Genomic DNA, 19833 nt, shown 5'->3' with positions numbered 1-19833 from the left:
GTATTTTAGAAAAATATATGTTACTGATGCAAGCAAAAACAAGAAGAAGAAAACCACAAAAAAAAACTATCAAAATTGTCCTAAATGATGCAAGCACGACAATGGTATTACAAGGCTCTTCCCAATCCTAGTCATCAACCACCTGGACTAGAGAGGAATTAACACTATTGATAGTTTTCCTAGGCATGAGAAGCAATGTCCATTTTAAAACATTGTAAAACAAAATAAATGTGGAAATCCACAGTGATTATGGATCACCAGTAAATGCTCAGAACCCTGAAGTTTTTCTTTTAAAAAGAAAAACCAACTGATCACTGTGTTACTTCACACTGCTAAATCACTGTACCTATTTTAGTAGAGTTGATAGATAATACTCTCAATCAGCTTCATTTTATTTATTTATTTATTTATTTATTAAATTTATATCACTGCCCATCTCCCCCAATGGGGGACTCTGAGCGGTTTGCAATAAAATAACACTAAAAACATAACCACCTAAAATTACCATTAAAATATAAATAAAAACAAATGTAAAATCCAAGTGGAGATGGAACACAATCACTAAGAGGTGCTATGGCACCAGCCATCCCCAGGTGGAGCTATCACTCTCCCCCTCCCAAGCAAGGCGGCAGAACCAGGTCTTCAGTTTCTTTCGGAAGTCTGAGAGCAAGGAAACCCATCTCAGCTCCGGGGGCAAGATGTTCCAAAGGTCGGGCACCACTGCAGAGAAGGCTCGCCTCCTGGACCCCGCTAGATGAAATTCCTTTACTAATGGGGTCCGTAGCATGCCCTCCCTGCCTAACCAGGTGGGACAGGTCGATGTTATGGGGATGAGACGGTCCCTCAGATACCCTGGTCCCATGCCACGTAGGGCTTTAAAGATGATACCAACACCTTGAATTAGCAAGGAAGCAAACTGGTATCCAATGCAGCTCGCGTAACAGTGGTGTCACATGGGCTGATTTTACAGCCCCAATAACTGTCCGCGCAGCTGCATTCCTGACCACTGAAGCTTCTGGATGCTCTTCAAGGGTAGCCCCATGTAGAGCAGATTGCAGTAGTCTATATGGGGGATGACAAGGGCATGTGTGACTGTTAGGAGGGCATCTCGGTCCAGGAATGGGTGTAGCTGGCGCACCATCTGAAGATGTGCAAAGGCCCTCCTGGCTGTGACTGCCACCTGCTCTTCGAGCAGGAGTTGCAAGTCCAGGAGGACCCCCAGGTTCCGCACTGGCTCCGAATGGGGAAGTGCCACCCCATCCAGAACCAAAGAAGACAACTTCCTGGAACCTGAGGGGCCATCAATCCACAGCCACTCTGTCTTACCAGGGTTCAGTTGAAGCCTGTTGCTCCCCATCCAGGCCCCCACAGCCCCCAGGTACCTGGAAAGGGTGGAGGGTATATTTATAAATATATATATAAATAAATATATTTATCATATATTTATTTCTATCAGAAAATTAGGATATAGCACTGCCACTGAATGCTATTATGTAAATACTGTATATGTTAAAACTATTCCTGCACTCAGGTATTCCATATTAATATCAACTTTCCTCTTTAAAAATTATGCTTTAGACAGTTTATTGTCTGTTAACATAGGTTCAGTAAAAAAGGAAATGAATAGGCTGCATGTGGGTAAACAAAACTTCATGGTGCCGACACCACAGAATGACTTCTATATTGAGATCAGGCAGGCCTCAGATATGAAGCATTTTTACCAACAACCAAAGACACATACATCTGTCTTGGCATTTCTCTCACTATCAGGATGGGCAGTTCTCCCTGGTGATATCAAATATTTTTTTAATTTTTAATAATTTATTCAGGGATTTATTGAATTTCAAATGGTTTTACCCTAAACTGCTCTGTAATTTTCTTTGAAAATAAAAAGTATATATAAATTATACTAAATAAATATACATCATACTGACCACTGAATCATTTTTAATCTGTTCTGGGTTCCTCATTCAGGCTACCACATTCATAAAGAGCCCATTATGCTGCTGTTTTCTCCTCACTCCCTTAGACAGGAAGCATGTAATGGATGGGTTAGTGTAAATTGTATAGGCTTGTTTTAGATAAGAGTATTTCTTCTCAAAATAGCTCATTATATTTTATTGCTCATTTACATATATAACTTTATCTTACATAAAAATTACTATACTTACTATATCATATTTAATCACTGGCTTTTTCAACTATATACACAAATCTTAACTAAATCATATGAATGTTTTAAAATTCAAATGAGGGAAACATTCACAGGTGATTTTTTTCCAGGTCTAGGCAAATTATTCAAGGTGGTCCTTTGCTGAATTATTTCCCAGCTTTAATATTTTCTTCAAAGGAAATAGTGGCAATTTGATATTAATGTAAAATTAATTCAGTTTTACGAAAGCCACTGGGTGGGGAGGGGGTAAAGAGGTAAAAGAGAGATAATTGTGAAGTTAAAAGTTGAATTCCAAAGATACCAAAAAACGTATTATTGGCAAAGCATCTTCCCATTATGTATTGCACAAATAACATGCAAGGTACAAAGGAAACAAAATAGCATATTTTGAAAAGCAGCTTTAGTTGGTTTTATTTTTTTTTCCCCAATGTTGAGCATAAACTGAATTGCACTGTATCCAGAAAATGACTTTTTTTCACAATCAAGGAAAGAATTACATAATGCTACATTATTTTAAAATAGTGCTATTTTATTGTTTCTTATATACGTTATATTTGCTTTGTGCACCATTATTTCCATTTCTTAAAAAAATTATGGAAATAGGCTTCCACTCTACAATCCATGAACACACACATTTTGATTTTTTTCCCCAACCCCTACGTTTAAATATACCAAAAAACTTCTGCATTGCAAATAAAACTAAGAACAACATTTGCAATTCTGGAAAGTAATAAAGAATATGGAAGTTCTATTAGGACAGCAAATATTAAAAACCATCTAACTAAGCCTTGCAAATAAACCCAGAGTAGTTATTACCCTGCAAAAAATATTAAGAGTTGCTAAAGCTGGCAGAGGATAATAGGAGATTTGCATTTCTATGCTAAGTATAGATGGGGATATAAAAACTGAGTCTTTTTTCTTCTGAGGGTACCGCTGCATATACTTCCCTTATCCAACTTCCTACGAGGTTTCACATTTCTAACTCAACTCCAGCAGGTTACAGAAGAACAGAAAGTAACTCTTGTATCTTACATGCTGACCTATATTTAAATGGCAGCAGTAGTTTCTAAAGTTTGCTTTCAGAAGATATGAATGAGAAGTGGTTTATATAAAGCCAAAGTAATCATTACTGTATGCATAAGGTATCAGTTCTTAACAAACATAAGATAAATCACAATAGTTACCTGAAACGAAAATGATTTTGAATTTAAGATGATTGACACTTCCTTTGGAAGATTAGACAGAGAAAAATCATTTAACTCCATTACCATATTCTCAGTGAACATATGCTATCTTCTTTTAAAGATAAATCTGGGGGAGGCGGGGGGAGACTATTCTTCCTATCATATACATATCAATGTTTGTATTGTAATGAATGATGTCCAGATGATTTCATAAGAAGCACACCACAAAAGTCTAAACTATGAATCAAATCTTGCTTGTATCTTTGGCTAATCCTTGCAAATTACAGGGTTATTATGAAGACCTCACCATTGGGAATACTGTAACTGTATTAATTGCCCAAATGTACACTAAAACTTTCTTCACTTCTGAAATTCGAATTATTGCCTGCATGCTACTCATAATAAAGTTTAGTATTGTTAACCATAAATAATGAACCTATTAGTCAGCTATTTTGCCAGTGAATTGTGTCAACACTGAATAAGAAAAGCTTTGTTTCAAAAGCTTTGTTTCAAAAGCTTTGAAATTTATACCAAGAGAACATGGAGTAAACACAATACTCTGCCAGTTCCTAATCATGACTATCAGAATGTCATGCCATTTCAGTTTTAAAGCTAGACCTGGTTAGCATGTTTGTTAACAATATTTATCTATCTATCTACCTATCAAATTTGTCACCACCCATTTGTCACCACCCATCTCCTCCCACCAGAGGGATAATTAGCTCAAGCTACACTTGACAAGCCCTCGTTGACCCATGATGGACAGAGCCACACAAAACAGTACAGGATTCTCCATAACCTAACTAGGCCTATTAGCACTGTTACCTTTCGATCCAACCAGCAAAGAAGTGGAAAATGGGGAATCAAATTGAAGGTAATATTCTATTAATTAGATGAAGTCAGAAACAACAACTGGAGTTGTACTCTTAAGAGTTAAGATATGTAAAGGTAACAAATATATCATAAATGCAGAAAAACACTATTTTAAATTCAGCCTCTTTGCATCATTAATTCTGATAACTGCTAGAATAGCAATTTCCTAGTTCTGAAAAAGCTTATAAAGCATTTCATTATAAACATGATATAATAAAGTTTTATCTGTAGTTGTTTCTAAAAAATGAACAGGCACGTTTTATTTTTAAAAAGAAAATGATGCTAAGGATCAACATAAACAAGTCTGGGACACCCTTATAAATTGTATGATTGTCTTGTTGTTGTTTATTCCTTTAGTCGCTTCCGACTCTTCGTGACTTCATGGACCAGCCCACGCCAGAGCTTCCTGTCGGTCGTCAACACCCCCAGCTCCCCCAGGGACGAATCCGTCACCTCTAGAATATCATCCATCCATCTTGCCCTTGGCCGGCCCCTCCTGCTTTTGCCTTCCACTCTCCCTAGCATCAGCATCTTCTCCAGGGTGTCCTGTCTTCTCATTATGTGGCCAAAGTATTTCAGTTTTGCCTTTAATATCATTCCCTCAAGTGAGCAGTCTGGCTTTATTTCCTGGAGGATGGACTGGTTTGATCTTGCAGTCCAAGGCACTCTCAGAATTCTCCTCCAACACCACAGTTCAAAAGCATCGATCTTCCTTCTCTCAGCCTTCCTTATGGTCCAGCTCTCGCAGCCATACGTTACTATAGGGAACACCATTGCTTTAACTATGCGGACCTTTGTTGTCAGTGTGATGTCTCTGCTCTTAACTATTTTATCGAGATTGGTCATTGCTCTTCTCCCAAGGATTAAGCATCTTCTGATTTCCTGACTGCAGTCAGAATCTGCAGTAATCTTCGCACATAGAAATACAAAGTTTTTCACTGCTTCTACATTTTCTCCCTCTATTTGCCAGTTATCAATCAAGCTGGTTGCCATAATCTTGGTTTTTTTGAGGTTTAGCTGCAAGCCAGCTTTTGCACTTTCTTCTTTCACCTTCATCATAAGGCTCCTCAGTTCCTCTTCGCTTTCAGCCATCAAAGTGGTACCATCTGCATATCTGAGATTGTTCATGTTTCTTCCAGCAATTTTAACTCCAGCCTTGGATTCCTCAAGCCCAGCATGTCGCATGATGTGTTCTGCGTACAAGTTGAATAGGTAGGGTGAGAGTATACAGCCCTGCTGTACTCCTTTCCCAATCTTAAACCAGTCCATTGTTCCGTGGTCTGTTCTTACTGTTGCTACTTAGTCGTTACACAGATTCTTCAGGAGGCATACAAGATGACTTGGTATCCCCATAAGAACTTGCCACAATTTGTTATGGTCCACATAGTCAAAGGCTTTAGAATAATAAAACAGAAATAGATGTTTTTCTGAAACTCCCTGGCTTTTTCCATTATCCAGCGGATATTGACAATTTGGTCCCTAGTTCCTCTGCCTTTTCTAAACCCAGCTTGCACATCTGGCAATTCTCATTCCATGAACTGCTGGAGTCTACCTTGCAGGATCTTGAGCATTGCCTTACTGGCATGTGAAATGAGTGCCACTGTTCGATAGTTTGAACATTCTTTAGTGTTTCCCTTTTTTGGTATGGGGATATAAGTTGATTTTTTCCAAACTGATGGCCATTCTTGTGTTTTCCAAATTTGCTGGCATGTAGCATGCATTACCTTGACAGCATCATATTGCAAGATTTTGAACAGTTCAGCTGAGATGCCGTCGTCTCCTGCTGCCTTGTTGTTAGCAATGCTTCTTAAGGCCCATTCAACCTCACTCTTCAGGATGTCTGGCTCTAGCTCACTGACCACGCCGTCAAAGCTATGCCCGATATTGTTATCCGTATATTCTTGCCACCTTTTCTTGATCTCTTCTTCTTCTGTTAGGTCCTTGCCATCTTTGTTTTTGATCATACCCATTGTTGCCTGGAATTTACCTCCAAAGTTTCTAATTTTCTGGAAGAGGTCTCTTGTCCTTCCTATTCTATTGTCTTCTTCCATTTCCGTGCATTGCTTGTTGAAAAATAATTCCTTATCTCTTCTGGCTAACCTCTGGAATTTTGCATTTAATTGGGCATATCTCCCCCTATCACTGTTGCCTTTTGCTTTCCTTCTTTCTTGGGCTACTTCTAGTGTCTCAGCAGACAGCCATTTTGCCTTCTTGGTTTTCTCTTTCTTTGGGATGTATTTTGTTGCCACCTCCTGAACAATGTTGCGAACTTCTGTCCATAGTTCTTCCGGGACCCTATCTACTAAGTCCAGTCCCTTAAATCTATTCTTCACCTCCACTGCGTATTCCTTAGGAATATTAGTGAGCTCATATCTAGCTGATCTGTGGGTCTTCCCTAATCTCTCTAGTCTGATCCTAAATCGTGCAAGAAGAAGTTTGTGATCTGAACTACAGTCAGCTCCAGGTCTTGTTTTTACCGACTGTATGGATGTCTGCCACCTGTGGCTGCAAAGGATGTAGTCAGTCTGATTTTGGTGTTGTCCATCTGGTGAAGTCCATGGATAAAGCCGTCTCTTAGGTTGTTGGAGGAGGGTGTATGTTATGCAGAGTGAGTTGTCTTGGCAAAATTCTATCAGCCTATGTCCTGCTTCATTTTGTTCTCCCAGGCCATGCTTACCTGTAATTCCAGGTGTCATTTGACTGCCTACCTTAGCATTCCAGTCTCCTGTGATGAAAATAACATCTCCTTTAGGCGTGTTGTCCAGTAGGTGCTGCAGATCCTCATAGAACTGATCTACTTCAGCTTCTTCAGCATCTGTGGTTGGGGCGTATATTTGGATCACTGTGATGTTAGATGGCTTGCCCTGAATTCGAATTGAGATAATTCTATTGTTTTTTGGATTGTATCCAAGCACTGCTTTAGCCACTTTACTATTAATTATGAAGGCTACTCCATTTCTTCTGTGGTCCTCTTGTCCACAGTAGTAGATCTGGTGGTCATTTGATGTGAAGTGGCCCATTCCAGTCCATTTCAGTTCACTGACACCCAAAATGTCTATCTTTAATTTTGACATCTCACCAATAACCACATCCAATTTGCTCTGGCTCATAGATCTTACATTCCAGGTTCCAATGGTGTGTTGATCCTTAGAACATCGGATTCGCCGTTCACCACCAGCACCGTCGGCCGCTAGCTGTCCTTTCGGCTTTGAGCTAGCTGCGTCATCATGTCTGGGGCTAGTTGAATTCATCCTCTGTTCCTCCCCAGTAGCATTTTGACCATCTTCCGACCTGGGGGTCTCATCTTCCGATGGTATACCGACATATCTCTATGATTGTCTACAAAAATGTTAATTTTAAAGTTTATGTAAAGGCTTGGGAATCATATCCTTCTAGTCTAAGACATGTCAGTGTGCAATACAATTAATCAGACTGTATTGCAGACTGTAACACTTCTATTTGCTATATCTCTTTATAATAAAATAAAAATAAAAAATAAGCCTTTCTGCATCACTGATTGTAATAATGCTAGTTTATATTTATACTTTACTGAATTATTAAAAATGTCTTATAAGTGAAGAGCTAGTGATTATCTTCCCATTTAACTTCAAATACCTTAAGTATCAAGCAGCAACTACTTTGATAAATTAAGAGGGATAAAATTCAAATATACAGAGTCATATATATATAAACATTTTGTGCTAATTAAACTGAAACAGCCAGCCAAATGAATGGAAGTTATCAGAAATTCTCGCACTTCGGATTTCTATTAACATATAAGCCAAGTTATATTAGCTGGCAGTATTTACATTCATTCTTAGAAACGTATGAGATATTAATGAAGAAAAGCTTACAAACCAAAATTGTCAATTGCAGATGCTTTTCTTTTTGTCACCCTATTGTTCTAAATTGTGTTATGCACATTGGCAACTTTATATGAATGTTCAGGTTTATACAATACATAAGATAATATTTTGCAAGAGTCTCTAAGCTGGGAGCTGCTGATGTGTTTGTGATGTGCTACTACTAATAGACTTCAAACACTCTGAATGTCAAGTATTCTTAAAAGTCAACTGAACTAGAACTTCAACAGACCTATCAAGCAAATAGTTAACTAGCCAATAACATGCTTAAAGAATAAAAAAGCAGCCATTCTAGGGAAAGAAAAATCTCCTTGGTCTTCAGAAGCTTTGGACAATATACTGAGAGGACAAAACGTTGATTTCACTGCCCTCAAGAAACAAGCATGGACCTTAAGAAATTGTTCTGTAAGTCTACTGCAAAATATATAGATTGAGAAATGCTGAAGAAGAAATTAGTATCTGTTTAATACTTATACTAATTCAGCATTAAAATATAAATTGCATCCATGTTCCCACTGGAATATTTGGTGATGATGAATATCAGTCCTAAAGCTAATAGGAATTGTTATGTTAAAGAAGCCATATTTACATCAAGAGCTAATGTATGGGACTCACAAAATGGCCAGACTGTACCACACTTTAAAACAAAAGAAACGAAATCTATGTTTTGTTCAGTCATGACACTAGTACAAAGAGATGCCTTGCAACAGACAAGCTTGACAGGAAAGATGTTACGAGCAAAGCAACTATTTAAGAGCTTTAGGAAAAGGAATGCAAGTATTTTCAACTTTACCTCATGTGACTGTATTATTACAGATGAAACACAGTAAAAGTTAAGTATTACACTAGATAACAAATACAAAGTATCATATACTTGGGTGCCAATAAGCCTACAGATACCTCATTGGGAACCTGCCAGATTGCCTACCCTGCCAGGCTTTTTAAAATTTAATTTTTCATTAAAAATCAATGGGAAACTGGCCCTAGGCTGTAATATTGTTTTGATTTACCATAATTTTTCTGGGTACAAGAATTCATAGAAAATTAATACAATAGATAGCTATAGCCCATTGTTTTATTTGGAAGTCTGCTCACTAAATCAGAAAATAAATGATAACCTGAAGTAGTAGGGATTATATATTTTTGGTAGAAGGAAACAACTTCACCAGTTTGTCTTTTGACAAATGAGTGTTTTGTGGTAAGGCCTGCCAAGACATCCACTTTGTAAAAGCATCAATACCATGTTCTCAACATTCCAACGTGTGCAACCAACCTCAACAACTCTATAGTTTTTATTTGTTCAATCTTTCTCAGTTCATGTTGAGGGATCCAATAGTAGTAATAGTAATACCACACTATTTACTATTTAATGTTAATTGAAGCTGAGCTTCAGCTGAACTCAGAATAGCAGTAGCATAAAATGATCTTAAAATGTAAAACACACAAAATATAGAAGAACAAAGTTGAAATTTCTTATAAGACCATATAGACTATTTAGAGAACAACTGCACTGATAGGCAGCGCTATATCTAAGTATTCCAGTTACTTACCAATGCTCCCCTTTTCCTGCTCTTCTCTTTCAGTAAACATAGGTTGGTTTGGTAAGCTATTCCTAGAGCGAGTGACTGATTCTAGTTGTGAAGCCCTTCCCAACAGAGATAGCTCATCAAGCACCTCTCCCTCTTTGGCTTCTAAATCAGATTTAGAAGTGGTTAGTTGTTTTATCGTATCTGGCATCATTAGATTTGGATCGTTCAAGCAGGCTACCGCACCACTATCCAAACTTAATACCCTCGTACGACTCTTGGCACTGTTTGTATTGTGAGCCTGTCGGGTTGAATGCTTTTTGACAATCGCTTCAGAGCCCAAGTGGATTTTGTACGAGTTTTCCAAGTCTGTGCCTCTCTCTTTGGCAATACATTTTGTCTTTAGGGCATTGAACTTTCCCTCAGGAGACTGGCATGAATGGGAGGTTGTGCTGGAAGAGCTATCACTGCTGAACTGGTGGGCTGACTGCATGCTTGAAGTTCGGCTCAAATCACTTTGATCACTTGAGTCTTCATCATGGCAAAAACCTGCACTGTGGGGCTTGGTACCAGATACCCCTCGGAAGGAAATATATTCTTTGTGTCGACTTGTGTCAAAACTACTAGCCCGTTTTTTCCCTGTCCTTCTCCTGCTGGACTTTTGAGCTGAAGCTGTCCGATGAATTAAGCTACATGATTTAGGTCGTACATCCCCCTCCTTCTGCTTTTCTACCATTTCCTTACAAGTTCTTGAGTCAACCATAGAAGATTTCTCTTTACGCTCATCTCTTTTTGCAGCAGGGTTTCCAGGAGGCTGTTCTGCTTGTGTTGTTAGTTCATTTGCATGAGGATTCTTATTTGCTTCTTCTGAAGCAGAGGTACTGAGGGCCCTCTGATTGTGCATCTCCTCTGATGCATTCAGGCATTCTTCTACCTGAATGCAACTGCTGGTATTAGGTTCAACTGTAGTTCTTTCCCTACTCGTCCTTTTGTTAGTAGCAATGTTACAGTCATCAGAATCAACAGCACAGTCCTTTTTCTTGCTGCTTTTTTTCTCTTCTTTAGGTGACACCTCATGCTCTGATAGCATGCTTTCTATATGAGTAGAACTTGTCTGTTCACTTTTATAGCTGCTGACAGTACTGATGGTGTCACGATCAGTCCCACTACAATAACTCTCTGTTGAGCCGCTACTTCTTGTACTCAGGCTTCTCAGGCTATCCACACTTCTATCTGCTTGTAAAGATTTACTCTTGCTGCTTTTGGCTAGCAGCTGTGGACTACTACACTTTAGAATATCATCCAGTTGAAATACACCAGAAGTACACGAGTTCTCAGCTAATGATTCTTTGGATCCTGTTTGAGGCTTGCAGGCTTCTAGTTCACTAACAGTATCCAGCCCTCGCCTTTGCTGATAGAGAGGAAAGTCATTCAGTGATGCATCTGGAAATGCAACAGCTGAGCTGGAAGTCCTTGGCACACCTCGCGGCCTATGATCTTTCCTATAGGAGTGTGAATGCAAAGGTACAAGAGAAGCCATTTCAGTGTCACATGCATTAGACACAGAAGGGTCTATATGGTGATTATTAGGAAGGCACACTTTATCAGTGCTGTCCCTTGATAACTCCTGTGCAGTTGATAATGAGGGCTGAATGGACACAAAAGAATCAACAGAGACCAGATGGAAAGTCTTCCGATCAGCTGTCAAATCTGTTTTTAAAAAATGAAAAAGAACATTTAAGAAGTATGCAGACAAATGCCCTATAGTAGCTTCCCTCAAACGAATAAATGTTGACAGGTATAAGTAGAAATAGTATATTCACACACTATTCACACTAAGAAGCTGCTATAAAATACCTTTTATTCTAGATTCCTTTTTCAGCTAACATGCACATACAGAACCTGCTCTAATAAGTATGACTAAAATCCACAGTCTTTATGTCTATCACTTTCTTAATTATTCACCATTCAGCAAGTCTGTGTGTGAGAACATCACAATCTACCAAAACCCTAAACAATGATAACCAAGACAACTATTATATAGAATTAATGCAAGCTCTAAAATCAGGTGGAATAAGCATTTTACAATGCCAAAAAAAAACTTTAAAAAGGGAGTTGCATCATATGTCATTTCAATGTAAGGTACGAAGTCAATATACTTTTAATATTTTTAAAATATATAGAGATGTGTCAAAGAATAAAATAGCAAATGCAATCCAATCTTGCCACTAACAAAGTTTCACTCACAGAATTGACCTATGGGATGGGGGAGTAAGGAGAAAATCATTTATATCATTTCCTCCTTCTTCCCCAAATTCCTAGCAACATGTCCAGTGTACACTTTGACCTTCTGGAACAGCTTTCCAGGGACAGGAGACACATGAAGTATTAATAAAAACTCCCTCTCCTTTTTCTATTTCTTTCAGCAGAAATCCAGCCTGGGTCCAAGACTCTTCTGTGAATAGAAAACTGCTTTCCATTTGGAGAAGGAAATGTCTGGATCCAAACCAACACGTCGAGCATTTGGAGGGCAAGTGTTTTTGTAAGTATTCTTTTCCTTGCAATCCTAACAGGTAACTTGCAAGTTCTGTATGAAATAAGTAGTTGAACAGTTATCTTCCGTCTCTACAGCTGTCCAATATAGTCATCATTTGAAGGTGGTGTTGGTAAATGCAACATATAAATATATTGGCATCAAACTTGAAGCATGGAAGAGGTACAAAGAAGTATACCTGAAACAGAGCACTATGGACATTTGTATAATAAAAATTACTAGCATGCATGGAATACAATGAGCATGCTCAGGATAAAATTGGGTTTTGGTTGAATTTGTGCCAAAATAGTCCTGTCCTGTCCTCACTATTAGCTGGGAATACTACACAGGACACAGTACAAATAAAGCTGGTAAATGTGCCTGGAAAGGTATTTGGAAAATTCTGACTGAAAGAGGTAAAAGGTGACAACGAGCAAAATTTGAAAAATGCAATGTGCTTTTATGCTGGGCCAAGGTTGTGCAGATAAGATATTTGCTCCTTAGTAGGTTGTTGTGGAATGTATGAATATGAGAAGACTTACTGCATGCATGTTTTTTTAGAAAAAGCATACGATAAGGTGAATGGACTTGAGTTATGGAACATTCTGCATGAGTACAGAGTTGTAGGATGGTTGCTGAATGCATTAAGACTGCAATATTATAAAAGTACAGCATGTAAAAGAAAAAAATGGAGTGCTCAGGAAATGGTTTAACACTGAGCAGGGAATGACACAAGAATATGTGATCTCTCCTTGGCGTGTTAATGGATAAATGTAAAGGACTGTAGTGATGATAAAGGAGTATTTGTTGGGGATGTGATTGATGCCAATTTTGGCTGAGAACCCAAATAGTTTGCAGCAATGTAATATTGCATGATGCAATAAGGCATCAAGATCTGAAAATTAATGTATCAAAAACAATGATAGTAGTTTTTGATAGAAAAAAATAGAGTGAAAAATGCAAGTTATATAGAAGTGCCAAAAACTAGAGCAAATAGATGAATTTATCTACCTTGGTAGAATGTTTACTAAAGACAGAAAAATGGATGGAGAAAATTTAAGATGTGCAAATACCGATAAAAAGTAAATGGGTAGTTTCTGGTCTATCCTGAGGAATATTTGTTGAAAGAAATGTCTGCAATTAAGTATAAAATTGTCTGCTTTCTAACACAGAAGTGAGAGTCGGGTATCACAAGATAAACATAACTGCAAATTGAAAACAGTGTGGAATGGGTTACTTAAAGGTGTGTATTACATCAGGAAGAGATAGGATCAAGAATGAACAAGGACTGAATGAATATGGGCTGAATACAGAAGTGGATAATTATTATGGAAGTAGTATGTCAAGATAGTTTGGTCACATAGAGTGTGAATGAGAACTGAATTCATAATGAATGCATGAAGGAAGAGTGAACTGGTTGACAATAGGAAGAAGACAGATGGTCACAGAATGAATTAATGAGATTCTAAAAAAAAGGAGAGAGAGGTGGCATGGTTAAAGAACAAAAGGCAATGTATGAACTGGTAAAGGACATGATGGAAGCAAGAAAAGTTTGTCAAGTTAGATGTTAATCTGACTAATGCCAGGTAAAAAAGTGAAACAGGAACCTTCACTTCTATGTGTTGTGTATTTTATTTGTATGTCATATACCACTGAAATGGCATATTGCATAACTTGATACTTTCTGAAGCAAGCAGAAGACCTCTGAGTCTGAAGGTTAGTTAAATAGATTCACAGGCATGTACAGGAATATCTTTCTTAGGTAAGGTAAATTTCTAAAACAGATATTAACATTTTGGAATAAGAGGCACATTTTCAGTCCCACTAGGTAGACCAAACCAGGAAATCAACTCCACAGAAAGACTAGAATGCCTTTATTGAGACTGGCTATAATAACAGAATCTTGCAAGTCTGATTGTGCTATACTTCCCCCTTCCTTCTTATACTCCTGGGAATCAGGGAGGTATCTGCCTAAACCACTTTCAAATATTATCTTGCATCCCAAGGCTTAAAAAATGTTTCAGCCCCCTTTGCCTAGGTAACGGTTCTTGCATATTTCTGTCAAGGTCATCTACCTTACTCTACACATACACCTCAATTTGTGAATAAAAAAAATTGTAAGAAATCAGCCTTGGTAATCACAATGAATTAATTTTTTGATGAAGTCTAGATAGCAAAAAAAAAATTGCATAAATATCATGCTAAGTGTATTAGCTCACTTGATTACAGATCTGGAAGCATGAGACATATACCATATGGATACATGTAAAAATCACTTCATCAAGTTTGCTGCAGATAAGCCTTCTTTTTTTTTTTTAAAGGAGTGCTTAATTCTAACTCTTTGCAAGCTATTTTCATTAAGATTCATATCCCTAGCATATGAATCCACAGAAGAAAACACTGTATGACACATCTAACACCCTCTAAGGTTTGTCAGAAAAAATTAAAAGAATAGCAAAAGACTTCTGATGTAATCATCATAACTTTAGGCTTGCTTATATAACAGACAAAATGAACAGTTAATACTGGCAAGCTGCATTTAAATGGCTATTATCTTGCAAATGAAAATTTAAGACAGTTATTATTCATTTTTACTAAAAACATATTCACAAATATAACACATAACAGGTTGAACAAGACCTACATACCTTGCTCTTCACTCCCTTCTTTATAAAGACTAGAACTCTGGCCAAGACTCAGACTGAGATCATCAGAAGTCTTTGCAGTGTCTGTATCACCTAGGTAATAGAAATAATGTGTTAGTTCAAAAAGCACTACCCTGTAAGCCTAAGAAGAAAATAGATTTTAAGAAGTGTTTTTAATTTTCTACATATAATTGTAATGATATCAATGGTACACTCCAGTCTGTTAATGCATCATATGAGCAAGGATGCTTGCTTACTCCTGCTGTATTGATGTAAGACTACACTGTGACAGCACAACTAAAAGATCCGAAGAATAATGGGGCATCTCCATCATGTTAAATTATATTACGTTGCTGGCTAGTATGCCTGTGCAACAACAAAACTGATCAGAGAAAAGACACATCATAGAAAACTGAGAGTCTGCTAGTGTTATATCCCCTAATCAAGAAGCTGCAGAATTTACAGCATGGAGGCCAGTTGCAGTCTGTGCGACCTCATCATATTCAGGGCTTACCTTACTGTTTTCAGTGAACAGCCCCTGACAATCCCTGTAAGAGGACAGCACTAGAACGATTCTCATATATGATATGCTGAGGACATTCATTGCAAATGAAATCCCAAATGGTCAGTACATCCTAAAACCAAAATAAGTCTCACCCTTCACAAAAGAATGAAGGAGCACTGAATATCACCACTAAATGCACTGTATGCAATGATAACTGATGGCCTGTCATTCCTGAATCCATTCTTCCATACAAAATCACACACACTGAGGACGCAGAGCAATCAGCAGGGACTAGGGACATGTTTCAATTAAATTCCTTATATCAACAAAACAAGTTCATCCAACATTATATCCCCAAGATTTGGCTCACCTTATGCATTCTTTAAAGGAAACTAAGCTGAAGGTCTTCACCCCATGTGAAGTGATGAAGACGGGAAATCAACTATATGTCTTCTTGTTGGATGCCCCATGCCCCGAAATTCTGTGCATTGCCTCCTACTTGGTTTTCGGAAAGTGCTTAAGACTTTACTATATTCTAGGGCAACTGAATGCTAATGATGGAAGTTAGTTCATTCTGTGGCATTAGCTGTGTTTTATTTCTATTATATTCCTGTAAACCACCTCAGGCTCACAAAGTAAGTGGTATATAAAACTTTATAAATATATTTGTGTAAATAATTAAACAGGTATATTTTCAAATGAAACATCAAAGTAACTTTAACTGAAGATTGGAACAGAATGAATGCATCCAATGATACTGCAAGGAGGGGAAACCTGTATGGAGGCACTGCTATGACCTGACTCATTCCAACTTTATGAACATGGCAAATGCGATCTGAAGAAGTGCTTTAGAGATTGGCTTGATAGTTCAGAAATATTTAGTTATATTAGGAAACAAGAATTATTACAGAGCTTAAGATGAAATAATGCCATCTTTAATTACTGGTTTTATTGCCAAAGGGATGAATATAATCTATAATTACATGTAAAATAACTAGAGTTGTGAAAAGTTCAAACAATTTTTGTACTTGGAAATACTTTGAAAGACACTCTAGAATAATAAGTTGCATTCCTGGAAGAAGCATGCTAGTGCAATAGGGAAGCAAAGGGAAAGAATTCCTGACATATCAATTTTAGGGTGAATAAAAAAAAACATTCTATAGTTTTCAGTAAAGTTAATCTGTATTTTTTGTCAAGCCCTGAGGACCAATATGATGTTTTCTGTTCCTTATATTGTGCTTTATTTTCCACATATCAACAATATAATGGAAAAACTTTTCATTACTAATAGGATCTGCTGAGGTTATTCGAAGATGAAAATTAGAATGTTACCTTTAATGGTGGCTGCAGTTCCACGACGAGATAAACCTGATCCAATCTAAAATGAAAGTGATAACCAAATGAGTTGCACAAGTTGCCTAGGCAAAATTGGCATATCTGGAATAAATACCTGAAATCCCCTTTATTAATAGTAAGGGAGTGGTACTTTTAAACTTTTTTAAAAAGGCTCTTTTGTAAACACAAAGAATTAATCATATAACTGCTTTTTCCCCTGAACCACGTTGCTATTTATGCTCCTAACAGGGCCTCATAAAATGTATTTTGGAATTTTAAATAATATGTATTATTAATAGCACTCACAACCATTAATGCATAAATAACTGCAATTAGGAATACATAAATACAAGCACACACAATGATTCTAAGAATCAAATCAGCTCAGGATTAAATGACTACAAAGAAGAGCAATAAAAATGACTATTTCATTGCCAGAATAGCTTCAACAAATTATGCTAATAAAAAAGAGAAACATTTTGGAAGAATTTGACAAATTTTTGATCTTGCAGTAGGCAATAGCTTAAAATCCTGGAAGTTGAAAGCAAAGAAAGCAAAAGGGTCCTTGGTAAATTAAAACAAATGAAGATAAAACTAAAGATGACCATGAACTTTAAAAGGTATTGTTATTTGGATAATGTTTTGGCTGAACTTAACTAAAAAAAAGGTATGTGTCCACAAACAGTTACCTGGTTATTTAGGTCTAGGCCAGCAAAAGAATTTCGTGAACTGCATCCTACTGGTGGAGTGGCTTCTCGAATAAACTCTGACATCTCAATCCCTCCACCGGGATCACTAAAAGATGAAGAAATTTAAAAGTTTAAGGTATTACTATCTATGTCAAATTCAAACAGATGGAAATTTTAGTTCTTACAATTATCTTTTAAAACTTCAAACAGAGATAGATTCTCATCTACATACTTGTTGGGATGAACAAACGATAAACTCTTGACACATTACTAAAAATAAATAATAGAATCAAAGAGTTAGAAGCAGCCATTTAAGCTCCTGAGTCCAACCCCTTGCTCAGTGTACAAATCCAAATCAAAGCATCCCTAACAGATGGCTCTATTGACAACATCCAGTGAAGGGGATCACATCACTTTCTAGAAAATTAATTTTCTGTCCAACTGTTCTTGTTTTGTTTTTGTTTTGTTTCTGCTAATACTTAGTTGAAATCTACCTTCGTCTATTTTAAATCCATTATTCTGTGTTGTAATGATATCTTGAACAACTGGTCTTAAGTTCTTTTGTGGGATACCCTTTCAGGTATTTGAGGAGAGTTCTCATATTCCTCCTCAGTCTTCTCAAGGAAATATACCCAGCTCCTTCAATCTCTCCTTATAAGTCTTAATTTCTAGTACTCTAATTATCCTCACTGTCCTTCTCTGAACCTATTCTAGTTTGTGTGAATCCTTCTTAAAGTGTGGTGCCCAGAAGTGGGCACAGTGTTTAAGATGGGCCAAAATGAAGAATTTTGTCTGTGATTTGAAAATTATACTTCGGTTGATTCAGCTTAAAATTTTATTTTCATTTTTACAACCACATCACCATGCTGACTCATATTCAGTCGCACTCTACTATTCCAAAATCTTTTTCTCAAGTACTGTACTACTGCCAAGCCAGATATCCTCCATGCTATAATGCTGCATTTGATTTTTGTTTTTCAAATGTACAATTTTTCTTTTGTTTGTATTCAATTTTATTCTATTACTTTCAGTTCATTTCTCTAACCTATCAAGATTGCTATTGGTTATTAGCTATCCCACACATTTTTGTATCATCTGCACTAATGAATACAGAACAGCAGAGGACTGAACCATATGGCTCCCTGTTTGATACTTTTATCCTGTTGATGATGAATCCTTGATGAGTTTGATTTTTGAGCCAGCTATGTACCCACTTAACTGTCATGCCTTTGAACCCCACCAATCAAAATCTCGTGGGTACCTTAAAGCAGCCTCTGAATAGGCATTAATATTCTCAAGGTTACTATTTTCCTCTGTATCCTCAACAGGAAATCAGTTGCTGGGACTAGGAGGAATGAAAAAGCAAAAAGTTTCCCATATACTCAATACAGTCATTTTTTGTGGCAAAAGGCCATATGCATCTGCTCATTTGTGCTGAAAAATGAAGGGACCTGATTGAAAATCTTGGGTTTCCAAGTGCTACTCTTTAGACTCTGGCCTATATAATAGCTCCAGAATGAATATATTCATAAGGAGCCCACAAATTTAAGCATAATGCAACCCACAATAACATATAATGATTTCAGCTCAATTATCAGGGACAATTCTGTGTATTATTTTCTATTACTTTCAACAGTTGGAATGGAGAATCCATAACACCTCAGATACTGAACAAGAACTCTGAAGAACACAAGCCAGCACGGTATATGATCTTTCATTAAAAAATATATTTATGAAATTTAAAGACCAACCCAATCCTCTACAACTGGGCAGCTTACAAAATGCACAATAAAAATACAATAAAAACACAACAATCATCAGAAGTCCAGGAAAAATCAGCAATTATTTAGGAAAAAAACAAAACAAAACACCAAACAAGCTACATCAACCACTCTAAACCAGGAGCTGGGGACAGAGCCATGTTTTAAGCGCTCACTGAAATGCAAGGAGGGCCATACAAATGTTTTATAATTCTTTTAATCTATTCTATTTTCAGTTTCTATAAATTGGAATGTATTTATTTATTTTAATTTATATAGCCACACCTCTTGCCAAAGTGATTCTAGGTGGCAAACAAAATATAAAATTCAACAGGTGGTAAGGTGTTTCAAAGAACAGACACTTGAACTGTAAAGGAACGCCTCCTGCCCCTCCCCCAGATGATATTTTTTAATTTATAGGACCCAAAGCATGTCCCTGCAAGCAGATCTAATAGGGCAGGTAGAAACAACCATTGAGAGGTGGTCCTTCAAATATCCCAGCCTCATGCTATGAAGGGCTTTTTAGGTAACAGCCAGCACTTTGTTTACTGGAAGCTGTGCAGGTTGCAGAGCAAAGATGTAACATGTGTGAAATGAGGAATGCCCATAATTGCCTGTGCCGCCACATTCTTAAATAACTGTAGTTTCCCAATGCTCTTCAGGGCAGCCCTATATAGAGTGCACTGCATAAGTCCTTATGGGAGGTGACCAAAGCACAAGTGACCATGCTTTGTGCTCTGGGGGCTG

At 37.3% G+C, this 19833-nt stretch overlaps 1 protein-coding gene across 2 annotated transcripts in view; it reads right to left on the bottom strand.

Moving 5' to 3' along the window:
• PCNX1 (pecanex 1) overlaps nt 1–19833 on the bottom strand; it is a 105722-nt gene that overhangs the window by 70120 nt on the left and 15769 nt on the right. For both annotated transcript variants that reach the window (XM_063289839.1, XM_063289840.1), the window contains exons 3-6: nt 17327–17432; nt 16635–16680; nt 14801–14890; nt 9644–11329 (exon numbers count right to left, since the gene is read on the bottom strand). In XM_063289839.1, the coding sequence (XP_063145909.1) occupies nt 9644–11329; nt 14801–14890; nt 16635–16680; nt 17327–17432 (1928 nt within the window). The remainder of the gene's footprint in view (nt 1–9643; nt 11330–14800; nt 14891–16634; nt 16681–17326; nt 17433–19833) is intronic.

Source organism: Candoia aspera, chromosome 1, assembly GCF_035149785.1.
Source record: "Candoia aspera isolate rCanAsp1 chromosome 1, rCanAsp1.hap2, whole genome shotgun sequence".
NCBI classification, from domain to species: domain Eukaryota; kingdom Metazoa; phylum Chordata; class Lepidosauria; order Squamata; family Boidae; genus Candoia; species Candoia aspera.
Note: the sequence above shows the minus strand (reverse complement) of the source record. Positions and strands in the feature narration are given on the sequence as shown.